The sequence below is a fragment of the Muscardinus avellanarius genome, assembly GCF_963383645.1.
Source record: "Muscardinus avellanarius genome assembly, chromosome: 3".
In the NCBI taxonomy this organism is placed as follows: domain Eukaryota; kingdom Metazoa; phylum Chordata; class Mammalia; order Rodentia; family Gliridae; genus Muscardinus; species Muscardinus avellanarius.
The window spans coordinates 148,243,854-148,271,765 of record NC_137788.1 but is presented as its reverse complement, the minus strand read 5'-3'; the positions used below and the strand labels follow the sequence as shown (position 1 = coordinate 148,271,765).

Sequence of the window (27,912 nt, the reverse complement as noted above, 5' to 3'; positions counted from 1 at the left end):
AGGGAGGGTGTGCTTTAGCCCTGACCACAGCCTGCAGGGCTCTTTACCTTTAAGAACCACAGGCTGAGGTGATGGAAGAGATGGCAGAGGTTGATGTTAATGTGATTTGTTGTTTTGCTCTGCCAGATTGCATAAAGGCTGGACAGTGAGCTTGTCAGTGTCTGGTGTGTAGTTCTCAAAATAGCACAAGGATTTTTTAAAGTTTCTACAATGTGCCAAGAACTGTTGATGGGGATATAGCTTGGAACAAAAGAAGCAAAAAATTTTGCTTATGTTGCAGTAGGAAACAACAACTAATAGGAAAAGACAAAAAAATCATAAAATACACAGCATTTCAGTTAACAGTGTAGGGAACGCTGGGCTTGGGCCTGATGAAACACGAGGTCAGTACATCGGCTCCAAGGAGTGGAGGACCGCCGAGGACGGCTGCAGTTCATGCCTCCTGCGCCTTTGGCAGGGAACTGGAGGAGAAGGAAGCCAGAGTGGCCAAGAGAATTCTTAAGAGAGGCTTACTTGAAAACAGGAAATTACTGTTCAATCCAGGTTTATTTTCAAATTTTATTCTCTTAGGATGTTGGTAGTGTTTCATTCTTTTTGTCCCAACCTCAGGAATCTGATTAAATTTCTCTTCTCCCTGATTGGAACATATCTGCTAATATTCCTGTGCATACTTTCTTTCTCAGAGGGCCTTGCTGAATTTACTTACCAGCCAAGAGGAGGATCTGAATAGCAAAGAAGCCCTTCTCCTGGTCACGGTGCTCTCCAACTTGTCCCGGCTGCTGGAGCCTTCCTCTCCTCAGGTACTAGCCTGCTCTCAGACCCTTGAGCAGCCTTCAGGAGCAGGGCCTGTTGCAGTGAAAGTGTGTATCTAGGTGTCCTCTTGAAGGCCAGCTTACTTAAAATACTGTATTTCATTTTGCACCCTAATTAAAAGAACTCGAAGATGCATGGTTCCCTACATAGTGCTCTGCCGTAACATATGCAGCCGGATAAGGGAAAAAAACCTCAAGTTTATCTTCGGTGCCTTCAATCTTTTAATCTAGGTTCTCTCCAATCTTGGTGCCACCCTTCTCTAAATTGAAAGCATGTTAATTCAGCAACTGGCTTCTCCGCAGAGTGACCTGTACTGAATTTGGGGAGAATTCATCAAAGGATGACTAAGTCAGAAAGTGTGACTGTGGTCACAATGCAGGAACAGCTCTGCAGAAATAGGTTGTATGTACATGTGTCTTAGTAAGTGTGCACCTACGGAAATGCACAGGCACAAATAGAAGGGCCGCACTCGTGGGTCCGTTCCATTCAGGAATGATTTCCCTGTAGGATGGTGACGAGCGTCCCAGGACCAGGGGACCCTGTGTGTTCCCACCACACGGACTTCCTGACATGTGAGGGAAACAGCTGAAGCCCTGGTGCACGGCTCCTTGCGAGCCCTGCCGGGATCGCAGCTCTCTCTGGGAGACGGCGCCTGGGCGTCAAGGTGGTAGGGTCTGCGTGTCCTCGTGACCAGGCTCCAAGTTTGCCTGAAGAAAGTCCTGCTCACTGCATCCCATCCCCACAAAGCTCACCCTGCTTACCTTCAGCTTTATTCTTTCATGCTGAAAGAATTCTTTCATGGGGAAGAGAGAGAGAGTAGAGGGAGGGAGGGAGGGAGAGAGAGAGAGACAGAGAGACACTGAGGATGGAACCCAGGGGCATTCTATCTCTGAGCTCCACCTACCTCTGAGCTCCACCTCTAACCCTTTTTTAATTTTGAAAGGGCCTCATTAATAGCTGAGGCTGGCCATGAACCTGTGGCCGTCCTGTCTCAGCCCCCCACGTTCTGGGAGTATAAGCACGTGCCACCATGCCCTGCTTGTCTAGATTTTTGTCTCTTATTGCTTCCATATTTCTGCTCACTCTTCTGACCCCCTTTGGCCCTTGGCTCCTGAAAGCTAATTCTACTGTCTTCGTGCCCAGGATCCTCCTCTCCCACGTTTGCTAGCCTAGAGTGTGCTTAAAGAAGTCTGAAGTGTATTGGCCAGAGGAGGGAAAGGAGACTTAGCCCTAGACCACCATGTGGGGCCAAGAAAGCTCAGTCCGAGGACTCAGACCCAGGGCCTTGGCCCTGACTGACGGTTTAAATGAGGGACTCGACTCATGTGCTGTGTTAGAGTAGCATCAATAGCAGATTGTGCTTGTGTTGTTGTGTTGTTACGTTGTTTCTACCCTTTTTTGGTACTTGGGATGAAACCCAGGGGCAATCTACTTCCAAACTACACTTTATATATTTTTAAAATATATGATATAGATTATATATACGTGTGTGTGTGTGTGTGTGTGTGTGTGTGTGTGTGTGTGTGTATTTTTTTTTTTTTTTTTTTTTTTTTTTTTGCAGTACTGGGGATGGAACCTAGGGGCATTCTACCTCCGAGCAACACCCCCAGCCCCATGTTTTTTATTCTTAAGTTTGAAACGGTCTTGCTTAGTTGTGAAGGGCCTCACTAAGAAGCTGAGACTTTCTGCGAACCGTGATCCTCCTGTCTCAGCCTCCCAATTGCTAAGATTACAAGCATGCGCCACCACGCCCAGCTGGTCACTTTTATATTTTAAAATAGGATCTTGCTAAGTTGCTGAGGCTAGCCTTGAATGCGCAATCCTCCTGTCTCAACCTCGCCAGTGCTGGGGTATAGGCGTGTTCCACCATGCCCACCACCATGCCCAGATTTTGTGTTGTTTTTATTTATTTTTTCTTTTTTCAAAGACAAAGACAGAGGTTTATTTAGGAAAGTGAGGGATGCATATTTAAGGGAGAACCCAGGTAATTTCAATAGGAAGAGAGGGAGAAAGAAAATGAAAACAAAAATTTTTGTGTGTGTTGTTTTTAGATTAACACTTTAGATCCGGGCACTTATTTTGGCAAGTGATATGCTTACCCTAAGAAAGATCTAGACCTCTTCTGAAACACCTAACTTAACATGTTTCTTTAATCCTCTGCATGATCTCTCATTTAGTTTGTGCAGATGTTATCCTGGACAGCTAAGATTTGCAAGGAAAACAGCCAGGGTAAGTTTCCTGCCACATTTCCTAAGGGCTTTATGTAGACTCAGCACCACCAATAGTATTCAAAACAGAAAAGGCATTCCCGTCATACCTGCACCAGCATGGCCGACATGAAAAGTCACATAAAACATCACGTGCTAGCAGGAGCGAGGCGCGGCGGGGCCTCTGCTCGCTGCTGGTGGAGGTGTAAATTGGTATAGCCATGCTGGAACACTGTTGGGCAATATCTGACTACTAATATTAGACACAGGTGTATGGCCCAGCCATTCAGCTCCCAGCTGAATGTGTGGAGGAATCCTCCCTGAAGCACTGTCCTCGGAGATTAACACAAACTTAAATGTTCGTTGGCAGAATGGATAGAGGAGTTGTGACGCGTTCACACAGTGGAAATGAATTAATGACACCTGCACACAACATGGAGAGGATCCCACAAACATAGTGTAGAACAAGAGAGCCAGGACACGATGTGATTCCATCTTGATAAAACTCAGAATTAATCTGCGCCCTTAGCAGCCAGGATAGCAGTTTTCTTGATGGGATTCCTAGGGTGCTGGTAACATCGTTGATCTGAGTGCGTGTTACCCAGTGATCCAGACTAACAATGGGAAACATCCTCCTCGGCTTGGTCATAACTTACCGTGGCCTTACTTACGGTCTTTCCTTCCTACTCCTAGAGGATGCCTCATTTTGCAAGAGTTTGATGACCTTGCTCTTCAGCCTGCACGTGTTGTGTAAGAGTCCTGTCACCCTGCTGCGTGACCTGTCTCAGGATATCCACGCGCAACTGGGAGACATAGACCAGGTACCGTAGCAAGCCTTGAGTGTGGTGTCCTGTGTGCAGAAGGAGGGCCAGGGCTCAGCACCACTGCCATCCGGGCTTTTCTCTCTTTCCCTCCCCAGGATGTAGAGGTGGAGAAAACAGACCACTTTGCAATGGTGAACCTGAAAACGGCTGCCCCCACTGTCTGTGTACGTGCTGATCCTGATCCCTGGGAAACAGTCTTGTCCTTCCTCCCCATTTGCTCCGGGTGAAGAGTCCACTGTGGCTTTTGTCCTGAGGCCTGTGCCCAGCATCAGAAGCCTTGGCTTCTGTATTACCGCAGCAGCTGTGTGTGCAGAACCACGCTCACATTCTTGTCTTTGGCAGTTGCTTGTTCTGAGTCAGGCTGAGAAGGTCCTAGAAGAAGTGGACTGGCTGATCGTCCAGCTGAAGGGACAAGTGAGCCAAGAAGCCCTCACAGGTAGATGAATTGAGGGGGGATGCCAGGAGTTTTGACCAAAACAGTCAACCAAAACCTAAACAGGGCTACTGCATAAAGGCGGGGCCCTTGAGCTGAGTCTCCTTTCTTATTTGTTTTTGCCTAGATTTTTAATGGGATGAAGAAGGTAGTATAGTTTATGATAGCCTGGGTGTGGATTCACTCTGCCTAATGAATGTTCATTTCTGTGACAGCTTCCCAAGTTATATTGATCAGTTCATTTCCAATTCTCTTTTACTAGTAACTAGAAAATAAGACTGCTTGAAATATACCAATTTAATTTCTTTTCAGAAGAAGCCTCTCAGGCAGCCCCACAGAATCATCCTGCTGAGAAAGCCATCATCATACAGCTGGGAACTCTGCTTACATTTTTCCACGAGTTGGTGCAGACCGCCCTGCCTTCAGGCAGCTGTGTGGACACCTTATTAAGGGACCTGTGCAAAATGTACACCATCCTGACAGCACTTGTGAGATATGTGAGTAGCCGGGATACACTCAGGCACACCGCGTGGTTGTGCCTGGGCGGGCACCGCCCACTGCCACAGTGCCCCAGCAGGACCCTCGCCCTTTACAAGCCAAGGCTTCCTTTGAGTTTGGTCAGTAGGTGGCAGGTGTCTCCATAGGCCTGGAAAAACAGTTAATAGCGTAATTCTAAATTTGTTTTCAGCCAGATGTGGTGGTGCACACCTTTAATCCCAGTACTTGGAAAGCTGAGACAAGAGGGTTGCAGGTTCAAAACCAGCCTCAGCAACTTACTGAGACTATTGCAACCTAGCGAGACCCTGTTTCAAAATAAAAAATAGGGTTGGAGGTGTAAGCTCAGAGATAAAACGCTCCTGGATTCAATTTTCAGCACCATACACAAACATTTTTTTGGTTTCATGGTCCTTGTTTTGTTGATGTATACATGATACCTGATTGAGAGCAAATGCTTTTTTTCAAAGACACTCTCTCTTTTGTATTTGTAGTATTCTGGTCCTCCACAGATTCAGAAAGTGATAAGAACCTAGATAGTTTAGTTCTGATTCTGTCAAAGGTCTATACTAAGTACTTAGAAAGGCACAGAGAACTCTGAGAAAGATGGAGAGCACCCCGCAGTGTACCCAGACAGCAGGGTGGCCAGGTCTGAGAACATGCGGCTTTAGCTACTGTTGTGGCTACTACGCTGCTCGTGTGGAAGTACTAAGAGCCTTTGGGGGGGGGGTGCTAGGGATCAAACCCAGGGCCTCACACATTTACTACCTCTGAGCTATGTCCCCAGCTCTTCCAGAGCCTCTCTATTGTCCAGAGCCTCTCTTAATTGTCATTTTTAAAGGATAAATACCCAAGTGTCTAGGTTTCTAAATGCAGGCAGCCTGAAGGATCCTTACAGTGATAAGATGACCAATTCAGAAACCAAAACCTTATGTCGCGCGGTGTATGGGAAGCTCAGGAACTTGGGGGAGGGGAAAGAAATCTTATATCTTGGCTTCTCTGAGTTTTTCTTTTCCCGCTCTAGTCAAAGAAGTGAGTCACCCTCCATAGGCTGCGTGCATGAGTCACCTATAGTTTTGTATGATAGCCTGCTAAATCCAGGAACCTTTTGTTCTTAGTATCTCCAGGTGTGTCGGAGCTCCGGAGGAATTCCAAGAAATATGGAAAAGCTGGTAAGTTGAGAATGACTTTCCTAAAGAACTGGGGAAGCTTATTTTGGGGGGGGGGGGCGGCACAGTTAATCAGTTTCCTTCTGTGGCGCAGGTCAAGCTGTCTGGCTCTCATCTGACCCCCCTGTGTTATTCCTTCATTTCCTATGTACAGGTAAGTGGTTCAGAGATGGTACCAAAACCTTTAAGAAAGGATTTTTATATTCCCAGGGTGTCTGCTTGGTCACCTGATAAAGTTTCTTTCCTGCTTACCAGAGGTGCCCATCTGAGACCAAGACCAAGAACTTGGGGGCTTTTAGCACGATCTTTATTCATAACAAGCAAATCACTTTAACTTAAAGAAAACAAGCGTTTGATACGTGTGCACTCGGAGCAGGGAAGAACAAACTTTTGCTCAGTGATGTGGTCCGTGTGTGGGTGAATTTGCGGTGTTGGGCAGCTTCTGGGGCGTGTTTTTGGTACTGGGGATGGAACCCAGGGGCATTCTACCTCCCAGTGACACTCGCAGCCCTATTTTTAAAAATTCTTTATTTTGAAACAGGGTCTCACTGAGTTGTAAAGGACGTAAGTATATGAGGCTGGCTGCGAACCTACACGATCCTCCTGTCTCAGCCTCCCAAATGCTGGGATTACAAGTGTGCACCTCCACGCCTGGTTTAAAGGGATTTTTTTTTTAAACACCACTGTTGAGTACCTTTTAGGCTATTTAGCAGTGTTCGTAGGCAGTAGCAGACACCCCAGTTGTGACAAAAATATGTGTAGAAATTGTTTCACATCCTTGAGGAGTACATTTGCCCCTGGCTGGGAACCACTGGCTTAAACACATTAAGTGATAGGAGACCTGCTGTCTCCTAAGGCCACTTTAGCCCCTACAGTGAACGCATTGCAGGGCTGTTACTGAACTTTAAGGAACCGGAGAGTGGGTCCACTGAGTGTCAGTGTCGGGTAAGATTCTACAGCCAATTATTAAGGTCATGGATTGGCTGCTTGCTTGCTTGCTTGCGGTGCCCGGGGCCTTGTGCATGCGGCAAGCACTTTACCACTGAGTCACGCCCCAGCACTGGATCATACTCCTTTGATGGTGATGCTTGGCCTGATTACCGCCCGCACCACTCAGGGGCATCAGCACCCGCGTGTGGGTAACTTGCCGCATGTGTTAGGGCACGTCCCCGCTGCCCTCGTGGGTAGCCAGGCGGCCTGTCGTGTGGGTTTGCTGAAGTTCTCAGCAGTGTGCCGATGTTGAGGCTCTCTGTAACCTCACGTTTGTACCAGCTGTGTGTCGGGAGTGCATCATCCTTTTCCGGCCAGGTCTACAGCCCACCCTCACCCCGACGATTGCAGGCAGGCTTCCTCGAGCCTTGTGCTTGTGCATTTGCGCCACTTGCCAACACTTGCCTCTATATAGGCTCTCTCCATTCCTAATCGGGGTTTTGAGTTGCTCTGCCTCTCTGTGGTTCTAGCGTAGGCTGCTTTTTGCATTTTTGGGTCCCAGTATTTCATTGTCTTGGTGCCATGATGCATAGCGTGTTCCTTTGATAGGTGTGGAGGTCTCTGAGGTAAGAGCTTCCTGTTTCATGCAACTTCTGCATGGGTGCTTTGGTCCCAAAATTTCTCCTCACTAGGGCATTGATTCCCTTTGTCTTATCAGTGTCTAGGACTTTTTGGCCCTTTCCTCCAGGAGCTCATTATCCAATAATCTACAACCTGGAAGTATTCCCTTCTAGAGCATGACAACCAGGGTGCACACAGGGCCTGACTGGTGACTGCCTCTAGTGAGAAGACTGCGCCCTGGGACAGCTCTCAGCTTCCTCCCCTTTACAAAAGAGCCCTCGTAGCGAGCTGCCCAGCAGGAAAATACCTGTTCCTGCTCTTTCCTCCAGTCTTCATTTTATCCACCCTTCTGCACCTCACCAGTCCATTTGGACATGCAGTGCGCTGATGGTTGTCCTACTGTCAGTTTTCAGGTGCCAGCTCCAAAAGCAACAGATAATACAGCTTCCAACAAGTGAGAAACATGTAAGGATTATAAAGCATCGCAAAAAATTTTTCCATCTAGTTGGGCGTGGTGATACACACCTGTAATCCCAGTACTTGGGAGGCTGAGACAGGGCGATCATAGGTTTGAGAATAGCCTCAGGAATATATTGAGACCCTTTTTCAAAATAAAACTTAAGGGAGTTGGGGGCATATCTTGGGGGTAGAATGCCCCTGGGTTCACTCTCCAGTACCAAAAAAAGTTCCCCATCTTCCCAGCGTCTGCTACACAGACCATCTCACCTAGACTTGCTCATTATCTGCCATAACTACCTTCTAGGCAAATTGACACTAACCTGCAGCTCTACAGGACAATCTTCAGGAATGAGAGAATGTGTTTCTATTTCTTTAGAATAAGAGTCACAACTCAAAATGTACAGGAGAGAAGAAAAAGGAGAAAGCTGTCGTTGCCACAGCCATGGTAAGCTGCTGACACTGGTCGTTAAAGTATAGTTGCTGATTACCCAAATACTTTTTAATTTGGTGGGTAAAAGGTACTCCCTAAGCAATCTGTAAGAATTGGTGAGGGTGTAAGAAAACGAATCCTTAGTACATGGCCAAAGCAAAAGTTAGTACAGCCTCTCAAGGGAACAGTTTGGCAGTAACTAAATCTTAGGAGATCTGTACTCTGGTGTAACACTTCCACTTCTAGCATGTAGAAACTGTACACTGTGTACAGAAAGATGCTTACAACACCGTCCACAAGACATCAATTAATAGAGAATTGCCTAAATTGTAGTATTTTTATTTTTGATTGGGGATTGAACCCAGGGGCATTCTACCTCTGAACTACGCCCATCCTGCCCCATCCTGTTTTTTCTTCTTTATTTTGAAACGGTCTCACTAAATTGTGGAGGGCCTCACAAGTAGTTGAGGCTGGCCACAAACCCGTGATCCTCCTGTCTCAGCCTCCCAGGTACTGGAATTACAAGCGTGTGCCATTGTGCCTGTTGATTGTCGTCCATTTATACAGAAGAGTACTGTGCAGATAAACACAGATCTGAGTATTCAGCTATAGAACTACCAAGGTCATGTATAAAAAGATGAGCCAGGTGTGAGGTACAAGCTTGTAATCTCAGTACTTGGAAGACTGAGACAGGAGGATCACAGGTTCAGAGCCAGCCTCAGCAACTTAGGCTCTCAGCAACTTAGCAAGACCCTGTTTGCAAATAAAAAATAAAATAGATCTGGGGGTGTAACCTGGAGGTAGAAGGCTACCAGAGTTTAAAAAAAAAAAAAAAAAGATAACACGTAGCATCCTTATTTATGGGTTTGAAAAAAATATAAACATACATGTGTATGCATTTAAGAAACACTGGATTGTAAGGGAAAAGACAGGTGATCCCCAGCAGTGAAAACTCATGTATAGACAAGAAAAAGGAAGCAGAATAGTGCCAGAGTGGGCTTGTTCTAAGAATATGAAATAAGGAAATAATTTCTGCAACTGCTCCTTGCCGTCCTGAGCCCATCTTCAGGTAACAAATACTTAGGAATTCTGAAAGGAAAGATGTGGCAGCAGCCATGAGGCCTTTTCAGGGTTAAACTGACACCAGATGGCGGTATGTAAGTAAATTGCCTTTGGTTGGGAGATTGACTGCTTCCCCCCCAAAGCCAAGTGCAGTTCTGCTCATGACAGCTAAAGAGAAAAATTTTAAAAACTATTGAACACAAAATTTAAGTCTTGTGCTCTGTCCACAGGCCAGAGTTCTTCGAGAAACCAAGCCAATCCCTAACCTCATTTTTGCCATTGAACAGTATGAAAAATTCCTCATCCACCTTTCTAAGAAGTCCAAGGTAAACACGCTACTGTTTGTTGTGATTTCTATTTACTTTGTGGAGGAGATTTAGCAAACAGCAGCACAGTGCAGTGGAGGAACAGGCTGAACCATGACCCCTGGGAAAGCAGGTCTAAGGACCTGAAGGGTTTGTCTGCGGCACACTAAAGATGGTGCCGCAGCAGAGCAGACTGTAAGAAATGCCGCTGTGCTTAAACCTGCCACAGGTGAACCTGATGCAGCACATGAGGCTCAGCACTTCACGAGACTTCAAGATCAAAGGCAACATCCTGGACATGGTTCTTGGAGAGGATGGGGAGGACGGAAGCCAAGAGGAGGTCAGTGGCCACCTCTGCCTGGAGCCAGATGAGGGGAAGGGCCGAGGCACGGCCAGCACAGGTGAAGGCTATGGCCTCTTGAGAGAAAGACTGCAAGCCCAGCAAGACATGAGAAGTGGTTCCGATTTGTCTAACATTTAGTAGACGTTTTCTGGAAGAGGTTGGTGACCACAGTACCTGTGGGTCCTCCTGGCTTCCTTTTGGGCCATTGGACAAGCTGCAGCTGTCTGGCTCAGGAACCAGTCCACTTCCTTACACCAGGCCCTCAAAGTAGAGCCACTGTGTAGTCTGAACAACACTTCTTCAGTTCATCCTGTTTTTAACAATGGTAACATCCCTGAAGCCTCTTTGAAGCAGGGCCCTTACCTCTATTTCCTAACCCCTCACATCTTGAGGGAGAAGTAGCAAATCAGTGGCCCACTTCCATTTCTCAAGAACTTCGAACCTGCATTCTTTAGATGATCACTCTAGTTCAGGAGGCTCCGCTGCCACCCTGCCCCATGGCTCTAAGGGAAGGAGCAAGCGCGTTACTGTGCTTTGGTGTGCCCCGCCTCCTCTGACCCAGGCCTCCCATGGGTGGGAAGGGAGAAAGCACGGCGGATGGAGGGTTTTTGATTGTTTTTATTCCCACTGCCTTAGAGCGGGTTTGTCATGGAGAGCATTACTCTCTCTCCTTCTAGGGCACTGCATCGGAGCACAAGGAACAGAACGAAGAACCAGCCAAGAAGAAAAGAAAAACATGAAATGCCTGAGTTAATGCGAACTTTGGGGCTTCTGCTTCCTTTTTACCCAGAACACAGCAGTGCCCCTTGTCCTACAGCCCACACTGCTGTTGGCGTCTTGGGTCTTGAGTCCACTGAACTCAACTGCACTGTCACCTGGAGTCTTCTTGGCAGGTCCTGCTCCTGAGAGTGGCCAGCCTTAGGCAGCCCTTTTGCAGAAAGCACAGCAGAAAGCCTGAGTTTGGGAGCCTGCGCCACCCTGAAGCTCCACGGGAGCAAGTACAGAGCCTCCCCGGCAGAGCTACGGCCCACACTGGCTTCGTTTTTCCAAGGAGCCTTTGGTGAGTTCGATTATCTGGTAAATGTCCAGCGCTTCTCCTGAAAGACACGGCAAACTGGTCAGGATGCTCCAAGACAAATAGCACAGAAGCGGAAAGGAGAGTGGGGGAAGGGTTGGCAGCTGTCAGGAACAGCAATGTTACAGGGAGCGTCACTTTCTATTTTGTGTAATACGATTTTGTTCAATACTTTTAAATAGAAATTAAACTGATTTACTTGTTTGACCTAAGAATGTGCTTTGACTTTATACAGTAGGTCTGGTCTGGTTGATGACAAGGGTAGAAATGGATACTTGAGTCTCTGGTGTTTCTCTTAACTTACCATGAACCACATTCTAGAAAGAGCCCCGTGACTTGCGCCTCACACTCACTGTGGACCGAGTGGGTTTCTTCCCTGGAGCCCAAGCTGCCTGGATTTCTTCCTGGCTCTCAAGACCACTTTGTGGCACCTCACAGTGTGCGCACGAGGAACAGATGTGTGTGGCACTCACCCTGGGGAATCCCGTACCGCAGTTCCAGACCGGCCGGGTTGGAAGGGGTTCTACAATCCATGGTCACTTCTTTCCTGAGGCACTGGTCAACATCAACTGTGCTGAAAAAGGCGACTGACTGGGGCAAGTCATTCAGACCCAGCTTGTAGGCAAACATGCACCTGCAAGAGATGCGGTCTCCCTCAGCCACGTCCGCTCGGCAGCCGCAGCTCCCGCTGGGGTACTAAGATGTGAGTGCGGACTCCAGCGTTTTCCAGTTTGGAGCACTTCACTGGTATGAAAAATTGCTTTTAAGTTATTGGGCTAGAGTCTGAGAAGTAAGTGGGCAATAGTGACAACGTGGAGTGTTGTAAAGTTATTTACCCAGTAATCAGGATAGATCATGGTTCTCAGACTGGTTCAACACAGAATGGTAATACCATTTATTCATTAAAAACTTAGTAGTGTGACTACAAGAAAATATACCTTCATATGTAAAATATGAGCCATCAGGCCTGGTGGTGCACACCTGTAATCCCAGTACTTGGGAGGCTGAGACAGAAGGATCACAGGTTTGAGGCCAGACTCAGCAATGCAATGAGATTCTCAGTGACCTAGCGAGACCCTGTTTAAAACAAAAACTTAAAAAGGCTGAGGATGTAGCTAAGAGGTAGAATGCCCTAGGGTTCAATACTCAACCACCAAAAATAAGTTTTCTTAAGTGACTAATATTAGAGTTTTCCCATTTGCAGTGCTTTCTCTTGGCATTTAAACATTTATTGGTAAAAGGAAAATGTCTCACTTTCCTATGAATTGAGCAAAGACTTGTCATTTGATTTTTCAAAACAGAAGTATGTTCCTAGGGGAAGTGGGACCCATGCTGTGGAACAACCCCTAACCTCAGCACCACCTCAGTGATTTAATCTTGGGATATGATACTTCTAGCCCAACAATTTTTTTAAAAAAGTTGAGGCCTGCCAGGCATGGTGGCATGCACTTGTAATCCTATTATTTGGCAGGCTGAGACAGGAAGATTGCAAGTTTGCAGCCATTCCTGGCAACTGTATGAGGCCCTCCACAACTTAGATCCTATTTCAAAATAAAATAGGGCTGGGGGTATAGCTCAGAAGTAGAATAGCACTGGGTTCAATCTCTAGTACCACACACACAAAAAGTTGAGGTCCATATTTTTTAAATTAGAAAAGCTACAATATTCATTTCTAAGTTGATAAAAACTTGAAACTGCTCAGCTGGGCCCAAGGGATCCTCACCCCAAGCCTACATCAGGAGCACGTGGCCAGGCCAGGCAGGCACGGCGCCGCTCACATACCTGGTCAGGAGGTTGGTGATCTGCAGGGCTAGCGCTGCCCGGTAGCGGTCCTCCTCCCGCACCAGGTAGCGAACCTCGTCGTGGATGCTGATGCAGAAGCGCCCGTCAATGGCAAACTCCTCAAACAGCCACTTCATGGCCACCAGCATGAGGTGTAAGTAGTCCACAGCAGAGCTCTGTACCACCCAGTTCACACGACTGGTCATGAACTAGGAAGGACGGGTGGGCAGGTGAGGGGCTCTGCTACACCAGATAGCTTGAAGAAGGGTGGTCCAGAGCCCCAGCACAAAGGCCACTCTGGCCCCATCTGCCAGGTTGGTAAGGCCCATGGGGAGCCCGGTGCCCCTCCCCGCTCCAAGGTACCTCCCCTTGGACGACCGAGGGCTCCAGGGCTCGGCTGATGCGGCAGCCCAGCACCGGGGTGCGCGGCGTGTCCGACATGGCGATGCTCTCCAGCTTATTGAACATCTCGGACTCTGTGCCCCCCATCCACGCTCGCTCAGCAACCAACTCCCACTTCTTCCAGCGGGACCTGGGGCACCAGACAAAGGAAAGTAGGCTTGTCTTTCAGCATCTCAGAGCCAGAACCCAAAGCATGCCAGCTGTTGCGGGGCCAGCCCACACCCCTCCATCCTGAACGCAAGTCCTCACTTTCTGGAAGCTTCTCTCTGGATCTTGCGCAGATCCTGCAGGGAAACCCAACCGTCCTCAGTCTGGTCCACAGCAAGGTCCAACTGTCTCACCAGCCACTCTCCCTCTTCTGAAAGCCGATACCTGGAGTAGTATCACCACGTCATTCCCACGGGAGTGCCTCCTCCGCCTCACACCCACCTGGCTCAATTTCCAAAAGCACCCTGGGCTCATGCCTCTCCCCGAGAGGCTTAGAAAGGAGCCGTGACTTGCCAGGGTCGTGCAGCCCACCACCTGTAGCTGCAAAGCCTGCACGATACCACAGACAGCCCAATAAAGGACAGATGCCAATATGAGAGCGGCTGTCTTACTGCCCTAGTGCCCGAGTCTGAACTCCCCAACCATCCACAGAGACCTTGTATCAGTTCAAGAGGCACAAGGGTCTGAAACTCCAGACCCACAGTGGGGTGAAAATGGGCTGCTCCCTGAAGGGGAGAAGGCGTCTGGAGGACAGCACAGCCTGGCTGCCCTCCGTCCAGACTTCAACCTCAACACAACCTGCAGGCTGCCAGGCTTGTCCCTGAACACTCCAGAGCCATAACACCTGCTTCAAGGAACAGCACTAGGCGCTCTCCTCCATCTGGCCCTGGGGTCCCAAGCTCTGATGCCCTCAAAGGTCGCCACTGCTAAGACCCAACCTGCCTCCACCAGCACCCCGGCCAACCGCAAGGCACACGCTCCGACGGTACTCGGCTCCCCGGACACAGCCGCCATTACACCGCTGCTCAGCTTTCAATCTTGTGTGAGGAACGGGTTCCCACAGGTCAGCAAGTTAAACAAGGGCGCGTGTACACTGTACCTAAACATACCTCCACTTCTCCCTCACACCCGAGGAACCCTCCAAGGAGCCTGCTAGCACCCTAAGCACAGGGTACACAGAACCATCAGAAGAAACAAATGCCCTAGAAACCTGGTCAGTTTCTCCTTTGTCAGGATGAGCCTACACTCGCCGCGCATGATGGCACATGCCTGTAGTCCCAGGACTTGGGCTGAGATAGGAGGATCACAGGTTCAAGACCCGCCTCAGCTTAGTGAAGCCCTCTGCAACTTAGACCCTATTTCAAAAATAAATAATTAAAAAAAAATAGGGCTGGGGGTGTGGCTCAGAGGTAGAATGCCCCTGGGTTCAATTCCCAGCACCACAAAAAGAAAAAAAGAAGAAAATGAGTCCACACGGTGCTCTGCAAACTCGCCTCCTCCCTGCCTGCTCTCGCTCTACAGGCTTGAGTCGAACACCCCACACTGCTACCTGCTGCGCAGCCACAGCCTGGGCGCACACTACCACGTGGTAAAGTGCAGCTTCACCCCTAGGAGAACAACTACTTTACACTGTTAGCCAGCTGCCTGCCACAACTCCAAAGACGCCATCCTGAGCTAGGTCACAGAGGTCTGGAGGGAAAGAGCTCGGGTGACAGGCAGGGGGAGGTGAGCCGGAGCAGCAAAGCAGGCCTGAGGCACCGGGTGCTGACGCGGGGCAGAGGGGCCTCACCGGCGGAGGCCCTTGGTGGCGGCATACATCTGCTGGGCCTTCTCGGTGGCCTCCTGCCGCGTGAGCCTGTGGTTGAACTGCATCAGGAGGCGCTCGGCGAAGGGCTGCCCCGCCCCATAGATGCGGCCGTAGTTGAAGACTTTGGCGTGCTCGCGGCTGATGCCCACCGTGGCAGCTGTCTTGCTGTGCAGATCAGTGCCCCTGCTCTTCCTGCCCTGCAGGGTCATCCACCCAAAGGCTGTGCAGCCTGGAGGCCAAGGCAGGAGTGAGAGAGGAAGCCCAGAAACATCCGCCCAGCTCCCAGCCCCAGGGCAGCTCCCACTCACCATGCATGCCAGCGAAGTGAGCGTCCCCGAGGACGGCCGCGATCCACAGCTCCTGGGAGTCCACGTCGGCACCCACGAGGACGTAGCCGGGTGGGGCCTGCACCATGGCTTTCAGCTCGCTGCCCACGCGGTCAGGCTGCGGGAAGAGAGGTCAGGCCCGCTGCTGGCCCAAGTGAGGCTCCTCCCGTTCCAGCAGCCAGAGCTGACTGAGAAAACGCGGGGCCTCTCCTGAGGGGACAGCTCTAGGGAATGCAGGACTGCACTGCTCCAAACCATGGTTCCAGAGATGGCTACCTCTCACAACGGGGCTGGCAGGTAAAGCAGCCTTTTTTTTTTTTCCTTTGGTGATACTAGGAATGGAAGCCAGGGGCATTCTACCTTAGAGCTTAGAGCTACACCCCAGCCCTATTTTTTATTCACTTTGAAACAGGGTCTCACCGAATTGCAAAGGGCCTCACTAAGTAGCAGAGGCTGTCTGCGAATGCAATCCTCCTGTCTCAGCCTCCCAAATGCTAGGATTACAAGCGTGCACCACCACGCCCAGCTAAAGAAGCCCTATTCTACGCTGGCCCTACACTAGCCCCTCACCCCATGGCCTCATCTAAACTCTGCCACAGTTGTGATGACTGCACCTGGCATCGTCTGGTCATAAGCAGGCACTGAGGGTGTGTTTGCTGAGGGGCGAGAATAGAAGCCCGGTGTGAAGTGTTGGCCTGACTAGACATTTATTTATTTATTTATTTATTTATTTATTTATTTATTGGTGGTACTGGGGTTCCTGGAAACCCTTCTACCTCTGGGCTACACTCCCAGACCTGTTTTTGTACTTTTTTATTTGGAAACAGGGTCTCTTAAGCCAGCGCGGCTGGCTTTGAACCTGCCCTATCCTGTCTCCACCTCCCAAGCGCGGGGATTACAAGCGTGCACCACCATGCCCGGCTCACATGCTCTTTTAAACCCCAAAGGTCCTCCAAGCTCCTGGTTTCTAGAGCCTAGAACAGGGCCAGAGATGACGAGCACACATACCCGGGCGTTGCTGGCAGTGAGCCATGTGGGCTCCACGGCCCGGCGCGTGATGGTGCCGGCAGTCACCACCTGTGGCAGGATGGCCCCATAGCGGCCTTCCTCGTCATAGTCAGGGTGCCTGGGGTGTGTGAGAGGGGCAACGAGTATCAGCAGCTCACATCAGCCCTGGGATCCAGCCCACGACCACCTAACAGGCCATACCTGGTCACGGCACGGGGCAGAGCCGTCCTGGGAAGCCACACCACCATCTGGGAACTGGAAGAGACAGGTGGAGGCTCCAGCAGAGCAGAGAGCAGGACCCACCCATCCCACCGCAGCCCACACCTGCGCAACTTCAGGGCTGCTGTGACCCCGCGCTGGCTGGCCCCAACCCCTTCCTAACTGACTCAGGGTAGCCCTGGCTCAGGCACGTGCAGAATGCTCCCGGCCAGGCTTCCAAGGCCTTCCTAAGGTGTCAACGAGGCCCCACTGCCTCCTCTCCCCACCCACAGCCCCTTAAAGGTGGCCTCCAAACTGAATGCACTTGCTGTGCCCAGGCTGCAAGCACCAGCTCCCCAGCCCCAGCAGAGCTTCTGGGCCACCAGCCCTCCAGGGTCCTCAGCCTCTTCCCAAGGTCAGCCAGAGCTGGAGGGGCTGTCAAGGCCCTACAGCACCATTCTACCCACCAACAGGGACACTGAAGCAGGAGAAAGCACAGGACTTGCCAGGACAGGTGCAGCCAGGCCTCAGTCACAGCTGGAGAGGGGAAGGAGTCCTGGGCTACAGACCCACGCCGGGGCCTGCGGTGACCCACCTGATACGTTTATGAGCGTTCCTCCAAAAAGAAATCATCTTGTTTATTTCCAGGGCACGGGGCCCACTGGCCCCTCCTGGGCCAGCCTGCAGGGTACCATCCTCCATCTTGGACAGGAAGTCCTTAGCAAAAGGGCTGCCCACATTACAGCTATTACCATCCTGGAGAGGGTGAAGGGAGCAGGGCTGGAGGAGGTGGCAGAGCCCTCAGTGGGCACCCCCTGGGCTCCTCCCCACGGATTCCAGAACTTCAAGGGCTCCAGAGTAATTCCGAGCACATCTCACACATGCACAGGCCAACCTGGCTCCTCTCCCAACAGCCGTCAACCAATAGAAGCAATGTGGCGCCAGACACCTGACATGCCCAGGACATTTAGTTCTATTTCTGTGCCCCTTGTCAACCAAATTTGCCAAGAAAAAAACAAAAGCTCAGAGTGATGATATTTGCCCCGAATCATACTCTGCTGCTACTACTGTCATTCTCACAACAAGGACAGTCTCCTGGTCCGAGTGGCTCTGGAGGCCGGCTGTGGGCCCGGAGCATAGTGAGGACGCCACAGGACCGGCACGGAGGACACACCTTGTGAGGCAGCTTGAAGAACCAGCAGCCAGGGATGTCCACGTCATTGTAAGGTCCGTTGCCATGATGGTAAGCAGGCTGGCTGGCCTTGGGGCTGCAAGCAGCAGTCTGTGGGGCCACACACCTAGGTCAGGCCCTGTTCAGCACCTGCATTCAGCAAGGGCCTGAACTGTGAGCAGGGAGCTGGGAAGTGACAGGAAGGCCGTGAGGTCTCAGGCCTCCTCCTTGATCTCCCAACACAGTGGGCCACAGGGGTACAGGGCAGCTCCACCCCCCAAGATCTGGGGCACCTGGTGGGGAGAACTGTGTGGGTGAAGGGACGCCCCTGCTGCCCAGCGCCCCCACCCCAGAGAACCCCTGAGCAGGCGCCCCACTCACCAGAGGTGAGAGCTGACCCGGCCCTGCAGCAGGCAGGTTCTCCATCTTGGCCTCAGCCTCCATGTCTAAGAAGCCCAGTTCTTCCACCTGGATGGACCCGGGAACCAAGACAGTGAGGCGGGGCTGCAGGAGCTGGACCCCACCAGCACTGAGAGTACTCAGACAGCCAAGGGCCAGCCACCGAAGGTTGCTCTTTCCAAGGCAATCCCAGAGGCCTCCCACCCAGACTCAGGTGCAGAGCCCGCCTCACCGTCTGCCACATGGCGCTGCTATCTGTGAGCAGGAGCTCCTCGGCCAGGCCCGCCTCTTGGGGCTGCAGCTGCCGCTTCCCCTGCTCTAGACAGTGCTTCTTGTACAGGCACTCGATGGCTCTGGGCAGAGAATGGCAGCAGCCTGACTCGGGGCGCACGCTCCGGCCAGGCAGCTCACCGCCAGCCCTTCACAATCCCCTCCATTCCATCCTCAGAACTGACTCCGAGGCAGAAATGAAGAGCACTTTCCCTAGTGTTTAGACATGAGTGGCAAGCCCCAAATGGTGGCGAGCTGGAGTTCGAGGCCTGGTCTGACGGTCGAAGTTCCTGCCTGGAGAGCTGTGCAAGTCAGGGCCGCCGGCACGGGCTCACGGAGCAGGGCTGCTCAGCCCCTTTGTGTGAGGGCCGTGGGGGCAGGACCCTCAAGCCAGGCCACTGAAGTGCCATGGCTTCCCCAACACTCCTGCCTGGCAACAGTTCAGGTTGGTGGTCGCAAATAGGTCAAATAATTTCCTAGGCCCTGATCAATTATAAAGCGGGGATATAGTCGGGCATGGCTGTAAGCTCATGTGGGAGGCTGAGACAGGAAGATTGCAGGTTCCAGGCTGACCTCAGCAACGTGGAGAGGCCCTTGGCAACTTAGCAAGAACCTGTCTTCAAATTAAAACGGGGCTGGGAGTCTAGAGCAGTAGAACACACCTGGGTTCAATCCCTAGTACCACAAAAAATATAAGTAAAACAGGGATACAGCTCAGTGGTCGAGCCCTTGCTACATGCACAAAGCCCTGAGTTTGATCCCCACACTGCAAAAATATCTAAGTATGTGGAGAAACCACCCTACCTTGTGGTGCTGCTTGGGAAGCAAACGAGGCAAGCAAGCAAAGGGCTCGTGAGCAGCCTGACACGTAGCTAGTTAGCCTCAGATGAGACTGGAGAGGACGAGAGAGCAAGCCCCCTCCCACCACTTCCCTGTGCCGTCCCTCTGCGCTGCTCCAGAGGGAGGCAGCTGTGACAGCTGCAGGTCCCGGTCCTCCTGCTCGGCACTGCCAGGCCCCACTGGGCCCCGGTCAGCCAACCAAGGAAGCCACGGAGAAGGGAACTAGAACCCAGACTCCTGGACCCTCTCCTCCCACAACCTGCGCTGACCTCAGTTTCTCCAGCAAGGGCAGGGGTCCCTGGCTCTAGCCCCTTCTCCAGGAGCCTGGGCCTGAGCCTCACCTATAGGGGCAGGCCACCCCTTCAGACTCCACTGGCACCTTAGTCAGGTTGTCGCGCCGCCCGGGCACCAGGTAGCCCCAGCCATGCCGCTCAGAGTAGTGCAGCGGGAAGCCATCCCAAGTCAGCGCCATGAGTTTAGGTGTGACTCGCATCTGCAGGCTGAGGAGGCTAGGACCCGGAGCCCACGCGGGGTCATCTAGCCGGGGGCAGAGCTTCCGGTACCACCTAGGCCCCACGAGAAAGAAAGCAGTGTCAGTGGTGGGAGAGACGGAAGAGGAAAAGTGGTCCTCTTCCCCATGCCATCCCCGCCCACCCTCCAAGGCCCGGGCTTCCTGATGACCCAGGCCTACAAGTACCACCCCCTCCCTTCAGAAGCTTTGGTCAAGACCCCTAGGAAACCCCTAAAATTCAAGTCTCTCCACAGGAAAGGCCCTGTATCAGTCCTACTGGCTAAACAGGACTCAGAATCGACAACATCCCCCAGAGCTGGGCTCTTCCAAGCCCCACCACACCCTCTAGGCAGGGAGCAGACCTGCCTCCCGATGCCCTGGAGACACACCAGGTCCTCTCTCACTCCCTTTGCAGGCTGCTTGCCAGAGAGAGGTGCCCAGGCGCTCACTCTCAGGTTATGCAAGTAGAATGGGCACCCTGCTGTTCACCTGGCTGCCTTTTCTCATCTCTGCGACTCTCAGAGGCACAGGGAAGGGCCACCTCCCTAGGAAGCCCTCCCGGTCTCCCCAGGCACTTGGAACTGCCTCGGCACAGCTCCCCATCTTGCTCCAGATCAGCACAGCACCACCTGTGCCCCAGCAGCTGCTGTGGGCTGTACCCGGCAAGTGCCCAGGCATGGTTCTGAGGGAGTCCAGAAGGCCAGCGGGGCAGTGAGCACGTGCACGCAGGGTGGGAGACGGGAATACACAGGGCCAACGCACATGCAGCCTCCATGCTGGAGCCCAGACAAGGATGCCCTGAGGAAGTGAGGGCAAGGCTCACCCGGGATGTCCGGGAAGGTGCTGCGTCCGCTTGGGGAGGAGCCCCGCGGTGCCCTTCAGCTGCTGCAAGCAGGCACGGGCCGTGGCATCTCTCTGAACCTCCTCCTCCTCGCTGGGGGGGCCAGGGTCTGCAGGGTCAGGGAGAACAGTGAGGACCACGGGACTCTTGGGAAGACCTACCCCCACCTGCTCATCTCTGGAAGGCTGGAGCAACCCCGCCAGGGGCCCTGGGGCCCACCCAGTCCCAGCTCCCACCCACGCTCCCCACCTTCCTGATCCGCGGGATCCCCAGGGGCCCCAGCCTCCTCGACGGGCAGCGCGCTGGCTGCAGCTGGGTCCTTCTTCTTCACCTTCTTTGCCTTCTTCTGCTTAAACTCCTGCAGGTCCCACTCCAGGTCCCAGAGCCAGGGGTCCTCTTTGTACCTGCAGAGCCAGTCCAACACAGTAGAGGTAAGGCCAAGCCAAAGCCAGGCCTCCAGCCTGCCTGTCCCCTGCCTCAACCCTGCCCGCCCTAGGCCTTGCTACCTCTCTCCTGAGAGCAGCTGGCAGGCGTCGTTGGCCAGGTCCATGAGCGACTTCTTCATCTCCCGCTGCAGCTCCTCATAGGTGCTTTGTGCCTCCGCCAGGTAGCGCTCCCAGTTCTGGTTGATGGGCAGGTAGGAGACACCCATCTCTAGCATGCCGGCCAGAGTCACTGGGTGGGGACACCTTGGGGACAAACACCAGGCTGATATAAATGGCCACAGGAGGTGAAGTTTTGCTGAGTCCATGAGCCAGTTTGGCAAGCTCACCCCGACCAGCCCCATGGCACAGCTATGAAGTCAAAACAAGGGTTTAAGTCCCATTCTGCCACTCCCTAGCCCTCCATCACATCACTCAGAGCCTTGGTCCTTTCACCTGTTCACATGGAGACAGTTACATTCTCGGGGGTGACGTGAGAATGACAGATCACAAAAATAAGAATGCGGGCTGGGCGTGGTGGCGCACGCTTGTAATCCCCGCGCTTGGGAGGCAGAGACAGGAGGATCGCGCAGGTTCAAAGCCAGCCGCGCTGGCTTAGAAGACCCTGTTTCCAAATAAAAATATAAAAAATAGGTCTGGAAGTGTAGCCCGGAAGATAGAAGAGTTTCCAGGAACCCCAGTACCACAAAAATCAAAAATAAAAAAATAAGAATGTGGGAATGACAGATAACTAAAATAAAAAGGCTGCCACGTGGGCAGTGACAACTCTGCCAGGCGCCATCCTAATAACCCATGAACATCAATGACCGCACATGGAACTCACCCTTGGGGGGTAAATTTCTGTGTTTCACAGCATAAACTCTGAGGTTCAGGGAAACCAAGTAACTACCCCAAAGTCAACGAGGAAGACAGGACAGTCAAAGTTTGAGCCAGGTCCATCTGACCACACCCAACACTGACTCACTGATAAACACAGCAGGATGGACAGGAAGCCTATGGCTCAGGATCTGAGTACACAGAAGGTGCTTAATAAACAGGAACAACAGACTTGAGATGCCAGCCCAAGCCCTTGGGCCTCTGTAGAAACCCAGAGCCCAGGGCGCACATGGACACCACTGGACAGCGGGACTCATTCCTCCAGCCTAGGAAGGCTAGGTATCCAGCTTGAGAAAGAGCCAGCACCCCCACATGACAGCGGGCCAGAGACCAGTACCCGCAGCCCCCAGGAACTCACACAGGCTGCCTCACCTCTCCAAGAAGAGCGGCAGCTGCTGCTGGAAAACCTCATAGGTAGCCCACACGTCCCGGGCACAGTACTGCATCAGGTCCTGGCACAGGGGACAGGAAGGCACTGGTGGGCAACCACCCACTGCCACCGCCAAGTCCTCCGGAGTCATCCCCTGGCTCCCACCGACACCATACCTGGAAGTTCGCGCGCACATCCTGCATACTGCCCTTGACGAACAGTTCTCGGGGCTCCTTCTCTAAGGGAGGCCCCCCCACATAAAGGCTGTGCACATCTGCCAGGTTGTTGACGCTGCTGATGTCAACCCAGTCCCAGGATGAAATCTGAGGGACCAGAGCAAGGGACACAGCAGCAGGTCAGCTTGGCCTTGGGCCAGACAGGCAGGCTGACGGGGATCCCCCGCACCCTGCCCTGCCCCCCGCCCCCACCCCTGTGCACGCTCACCGCGGGGCCATTGGCTTTGCCCGGGGACTTGTGGCCTCGCTGCGTGGGGTGCCGGGCCTTGTGCTTGCCCTGCTTGGCTGCCATCCACAGACTGCGCTGGAAGCTGCTCAGCCCTGAGATGGCCATGTGCATGCTCATGGTGTCCAGGAAGCGCATGCGGGAGCCCTGAGGGGTGGGGTGGACAGGCGGCTGCAGCCCCCGCTTCAGTGGTGTGGACCCAGCCCCACCTCAGCGCCCCACACAGCTTCCAACATGACACAGAATCTTCATGCTTGCCCCTCAGTGCCACAGCCCAACTGCCCTTGAAGGTTTAGGCCTGGCTCAATCCCAGCACCCGCGCCTTCCCTGCCTCCAGCAACTGCTCTGAGCAACTTGGCAGAGAGGCCAAAACAAGACCTTCAGAGCTGCTGGTCTGTCCCCAGCCCTGTCACTCACACACTCCGTGGCCCTGGCCAAGTGAGCAAAGCTGTCTAAGCCTGAGGACCCTCGGCCGCAGGCTCAGGGTGCTCTCCCTGCCCTGTCTTTCTCCTGGGGCTGCTGTGAAGACACGTGGAAAACGCTTTTCATAAATGTTAAGAACGCTCGTCTCCACATGCTAGACACAGTCCTGAGTGTTTGACATGTGTCCTGGTAAAACCCTCCTAAAATTCCTACAGGAGCGTCAGTCAGCGCTCGTCTTTCCTCCCCCTCACGCCCGCCCCACACTAGAGATTGAAGCCAGAGCCTCTCAGCCCTTTTTGAGACAGGGTTACACAAAGGATTGAGACTTAGAGCGGTTAAGGTGCAGCTGGGTATTGTGGTGCACACTTGTGATCCCAGTACTTGAGTGGCTGAGACAGGAGGATCACAGGTTCACAGCCAGCCTCAGCAACTTGGCAAGACCCTCCACAACTTAGTGAGACCCTTTCAAAATATAAAACAAAACAGGGAAGGGGGTGGAACTCAGAGGTAGAATGCCCCTGGGTTCAATTCCCAGCACCAAAAAAAAAAAAAAAAAAGAGAAGTTAAGGTGCTCATACTGCCCACCATGGCTAAGGCAAGATGTGCGTGCAGAATGGTTCAAAGCTTCCAAAACCCATGCTAAGCTCGAAAACACAGAGATAAGGGCCATCATAGCTCTGTGACAGTTCAGGACATGTACCAGACTTGCCCTGAGGACAGAACAGCGAGGTCTAGAGAGCAGGCAGAGCTAATCAACAGGACCCCTTGAAGCTGCTGCAAAGAGGACGGAGACAGCAGCCAGGAAAGCAGTGCTGTCCCCTGCCGCCGGCTCAGGACTCCTGGCCTATCCATCCCCAGAACCCCAGATCCTGAGACCCTTACCTGGATCAGGTATTGCTCCCTGATATGGGCTCTGTCAAAGCAAACATTGTGCCCCACCACTAACTGCTCCTGCCAATCCCGCTGGGCGGAGCTGCTGGCACTGGCAAGGACCTCCAGGGGGATGAGGTCAGCCGGCGACAGCTGGCTGGTCCAAGAGTAACGCTCTTCCACCAGCCGCCGGCTGCACCAGGAATACCTGTGGGAGGTGAGATAGGCAGGTTTACCACGGAGACATTCAACTTCCGCTCCACACCACCCTCTCTACCTCCACCACCTCATGCCAGGTCCTGTGCTAGCAACTGGGGGGAAAGTGCGACCAAGGGGTCATCCTCACCCACAGAGGTCAGCCGGGTAGGTGTGTGCGTGCACTGTGGGAAACGATTATGGCTTCTTCACATCTAAACTCCCACAGATAAAAGAAGCTAAGTGACAGAGCACTGGGTGTCACGTGCAGGCACGGGCCGGGGCCACGAAGGCCCACGGCGTCTGCATCTGCACCTGGCTCGGAGGCATTTTATAAATGTGGCCAACCCCTCATGTCTTTAAGCACAACACAGCTCGTGTTCAAAGTGCTCAGGAAGGAGACAGACAATCAGAATCCGAAGTGAAGATTTTAATTCAAGTTAGAAAAAAAAATATGCCAAATGCTGCACGCACGTACAGGATGAATCATCTGACGGCTGCAAAAATTCTGAAGGACAAAGAGCACATCATGCACCTTCGAGAAGCAACGGCCCTCGGTGAGAAACCAGGGAAAGCGACAGAATGAGAGAATGCATGTACATGTGCGATAGTGGGGGTGAGTGTGGCCTGCGGGCGGCTTGATCTGCCCCAGACCCGGAGGCTGGGCCTGGGAGTGGCCACTGCCACTGCAGAGGTGAGCCCCAGGCAAGGCCTGTGCAGGCCATAGACTGCTCTGCTCCTGGGCGAGGAGACTGCACATGGGACAGCTCAGCTGCAGAGGAAGGGAGGAGGGGGTCCCTTCAACAGGTCGAACACAAACCTAGTCTGTTAGGAAAAAGAAGTTCCTAATTTTAAACCTACCCAAATCTAACTCTCCCTCCAAATAGTGAGAATACACCAAGGGACTCAAGCTAAAGCCCCCTCCCTTTTTAACTCAGCATGTCAAAGCCCTTAAAAACAAGCGATAGCTAAAGAATGTCAAGTATTTAAGGCTATGGTGAGGACGAGGGCTTCAGTTACAATTAATTAAAAAAGAAGAAACACCGGTGCCAAGACACAGGCCAGGCCGCAGCTGTTCATGGAACCACCTTATTATAAACTTATTTGTAATGAGAAAAAGTTAAGCCAAAATGCAAACACCTTAGGTAAATTTAAGATGAGTTGGAAGCCACACCATTAATACTAGTTTTCCTGTGACTCTCAAATAAATGCCAAGGGCTGAGTGATGTCCCTCTAGCCCAACGAGCAAAGCCCTGAACCAACAGACTCTGGGAAGCATCCGGTGGAAGGCTCAGAGCTACTCAAGCTCCCCCTGCCCAGTCCCCGGGACCTCTGGGCTCTGTTCAAGTTTAACATTACACAGCCACGTGGCAGTGCGTGCCAGGTTAAAGGTGGACCGCTATGGGGGCACCATCTACCCCACCCCAGACAGTCGGGCTAGGAGGAGGGACGCCCCGCCAGAAGCCAGGCCTCAGCAATGACTTCTGCCACCAGACAAACCAAGCAATGCCCCCAGGCCCCTGGCAAGAATGGAATGAGAATGCAGGCAGGATGGGAAGGACAGGAAGGGAAAGGAGAAGGAGGAAGTTAAGAGTAGGAGGAGGAAAAGAAAAGGGGCTTTAAGTAACCTGACCAAAAATGACCAACCAGTCAAAAAATGAGTCTTTCTGATTTCCTAATTTTCTTTCGGCCACCAAAGCCTACTTCATCTTTTCAAATGATGGCCAGTAGTCCCCTTTACTCCGACCATCGAGTTACAAAGTAAGCGCTGTGGTTCTTATTGCAGCTGGACTACATCAGCGTGTGATCACTGGGTTTGCCTGTGCAGCCATCGATGCCTACCTTATCTAGCCATGCTTTCACCATTTTCAACTGCATATATAACATTTCGCAGCTTTCTTTACAAAGATGTAGCTTCCAATAGGAATAAAGAAACTGCCAACTTTTTTTTTTTTTTTTTGCTGGCCAGGCCTGAAAGCATTAAGGTTGTAAATAGTATTTTAATCCTGGAATGAAGAATAAAAAAGGGGAGAAACAGTACTGCCATCATTGTTTGAAAAAGAAACTTGGGTAGCACTTAGAAAATTATTTAAAAAGAAAAGCGAGATTGGATATACCTGTTTGGGGGGGCTGGGGGAAGGAAGCAATGTTTCTTAGCTGGGGATGGTCAAGAGCATGCCACCTCCAGGGGGTGCTGGGAAATGTTGGCAGAGATTTGGGTTGGCATTTGTGAGAGAAGCTGGGGATGCTGAGTGCCTTTTACTGCCTAGGACAGTCCCATAAGCGAGAGATTTCTCCTACCCAAAATAACTGACAGCAGGCCCAAACAGAAACACGGCTCAAATGTGTTTTCAGACTAACTTCTCGTGACGCCATTTAGGGGAGGGGGCACAGGCACCCAATCATGGTAATCTCAAGTAGTTTCCCAGTAGGTCTCAAGGACAACACTGTGAGTCTCTGCATGGCCCTATCACCACCTGACATTTGCTTGGGTACTGACTGCCTGTCCCACCAGGCTCAGCCTGTTTACAGTTTACCATACCAGCAGCCCCTAGATGAGCACCCAGAGACTTAATGAACCCTTAAGCTGGGTCCCCCTTTACTGCCAAAGCCCCCTGTCCCCAGCCCCTACTCACCAGGCCGAGGGGGATATGGCCACCGCCAACGTGGGGCAAGTTCCCTCTGCCAAGCAGACCTCCACGTCGAACACCAGGGCCCGCTCCTCGGGGATGGCCACGGGTACGGCCTCCCCCTCGGGGCCGTACCGGGTCCAGCCCTCCGCCCAGGCCCAGCTCTGGGGCTGGGGGGGCAGCTGGGCCTGCAAGAGCAAGTTGGCCGCCTCCAGGTAAGGCAAGCTCTGCTTCTGCGCCAGGAGGCGGAAGTGCTGGTCCAGGTTGCCCCCGTAGAGCGGCGGCAGGCGCAGCTCCACGTCCGGCAAGGGCGCGGCCGGCTGCCCCCAGAGCCCGTGCTTCTGCAGGTGCTGGACGCTGCGGCGCACGGTGGCCTCGTCGGGCATCTCCCCTCCGTGCCCGAAGATTTGCTCGTGCAGCCCTCTGGAGAGCATCTGGATGTGCAAGGGGTTGTGCCGCAGCTGCCCGCCCTCCGAGGATGGCACTTGAGGCTGCTCGTCGCTGGGGACGTGGACGGAGCTGGAGACCCAGCGTCCTGATGCTGGAACCAGCCCTTGCCCGACGGTAGCGGCGGCCACTTTCTTCCAGAGCAGGCGACTCATGGTTGGAGCAGGGGGCCCCCCGCTGGGAGTCAGGACACCTGCCCTTGGCCTCCAGTTTGGCTGCTTTTACTGGTTGAAAAACTTGGAGGGAGACACGTCCTGTCTCTGTTTTCCTGTCAGTGAAATGAGTCTGACCATGCCTGCTTTCCTCCCACAAATCCTAAAGAAGACAGATGATAGAAAGCGTTATTTGCTAATAAGCGTCATGTGTTGTATTAATAGCCGTCGCTCCTCTCACGTTCACGGTGTCCCAGGCACTTTAAGTGCATTCTCTGCTGAGCCTCAAACAACCCTGGGGAACAGCAATCGCCCTCCCAAGGAAACTGAGGTCC

General features: G+C 52.5%; 2 protein-coding genes across 2 annotated transcripts in view; one reads left to right on the top strand and one right to left on the bottom strand.

The window, feature by feature from the left end:
* The window catches only part of FANCI (FA complementation group I), a gene marked incomplete at both ends in the record, with an annotated part of 58,823 nt that extends 47,992 nt beyond the window's left edge, over nt 1-10,831 (top strand). The window contains 12 exons of the mRNA XM_080691691.1: nt 684-800; nt 2,991-3,042; nt 3,714-3,841; nt 3,940-4,008; nt 4,187-4,280; nt 4,590-4,774; nt 5,891-5,944; nt 6,036-6,095; nt 8,328-8,396; nt 9,674-9,769; nt 9,978-10,088; nt 10,769-10,831. Coding sequence (XP_080547817.1) covers nt 684-800; nt 2,991-3,042; nt 3,714-3,841; nt 3,940-4,008; nt 4,187-4,280; nt 4,590-4,774; nt 5,891-5,944; nt 6,036-6,095; nt 8,328-8,396; nt 9,674-9,769; nt 9,978-10,088; nt 10,769-10,831 — 1,098 coding nt within the window. The remainder of the gene's footprint in view (nt 1-683; nt 801-2,990; nt 3,043-3,713; nt 3,842-3,939; nt 4,009-4,186; nt 4,281-4,589; nt 4,775-5,890; nt 5,945-6,035; nt 6,096-8,327; nt 8,397-9,673; nt 9,770-9,977; nt 10,089-10,768) is intronic.
* Nucleotides 10,832-11,111: 280 nt separating this feature from the next.
* POLG (DNA polymerase gamma, catalytic subunit) lies at nt 11,112-27,580 on the bottom strand (the record flags this gene model as incomplete). Its single annotated transcript, XM_080691122.1, has 22 exons — nt 11,112-11,188; nt 11,640-11,800; nt 12,949-13,157; nt 13,312-13,480; nt 13,600-13,722; nt 15,128-15,374; nt 15,454-15,589; nt 16,480-16,597; nt 16,681-16,734; nt 17,273-17,433; nt 17,852-17,959; nt 18,230-18,316; nt 18,480-18,600; nt 19,699-19,923; nt 20,692-20,818; nt 20,959-21,113; nt 21,216-21,398; nt 22,401-22,480; nt 22,575-22,721; nt 22,843-23,007; nt 24,166-24,361; nt 26,985-27,580. 22 exons carry the CDS (start codon nt 27,578-27,580, stop codon nt 11,112-11,114), a joined length of 3,645 nt encoding a protein of 1,214 aa, XP_080547248.1.
* Between the last annotated feature and the right edge of the window lie 332 nt (nt 27,581-27,912).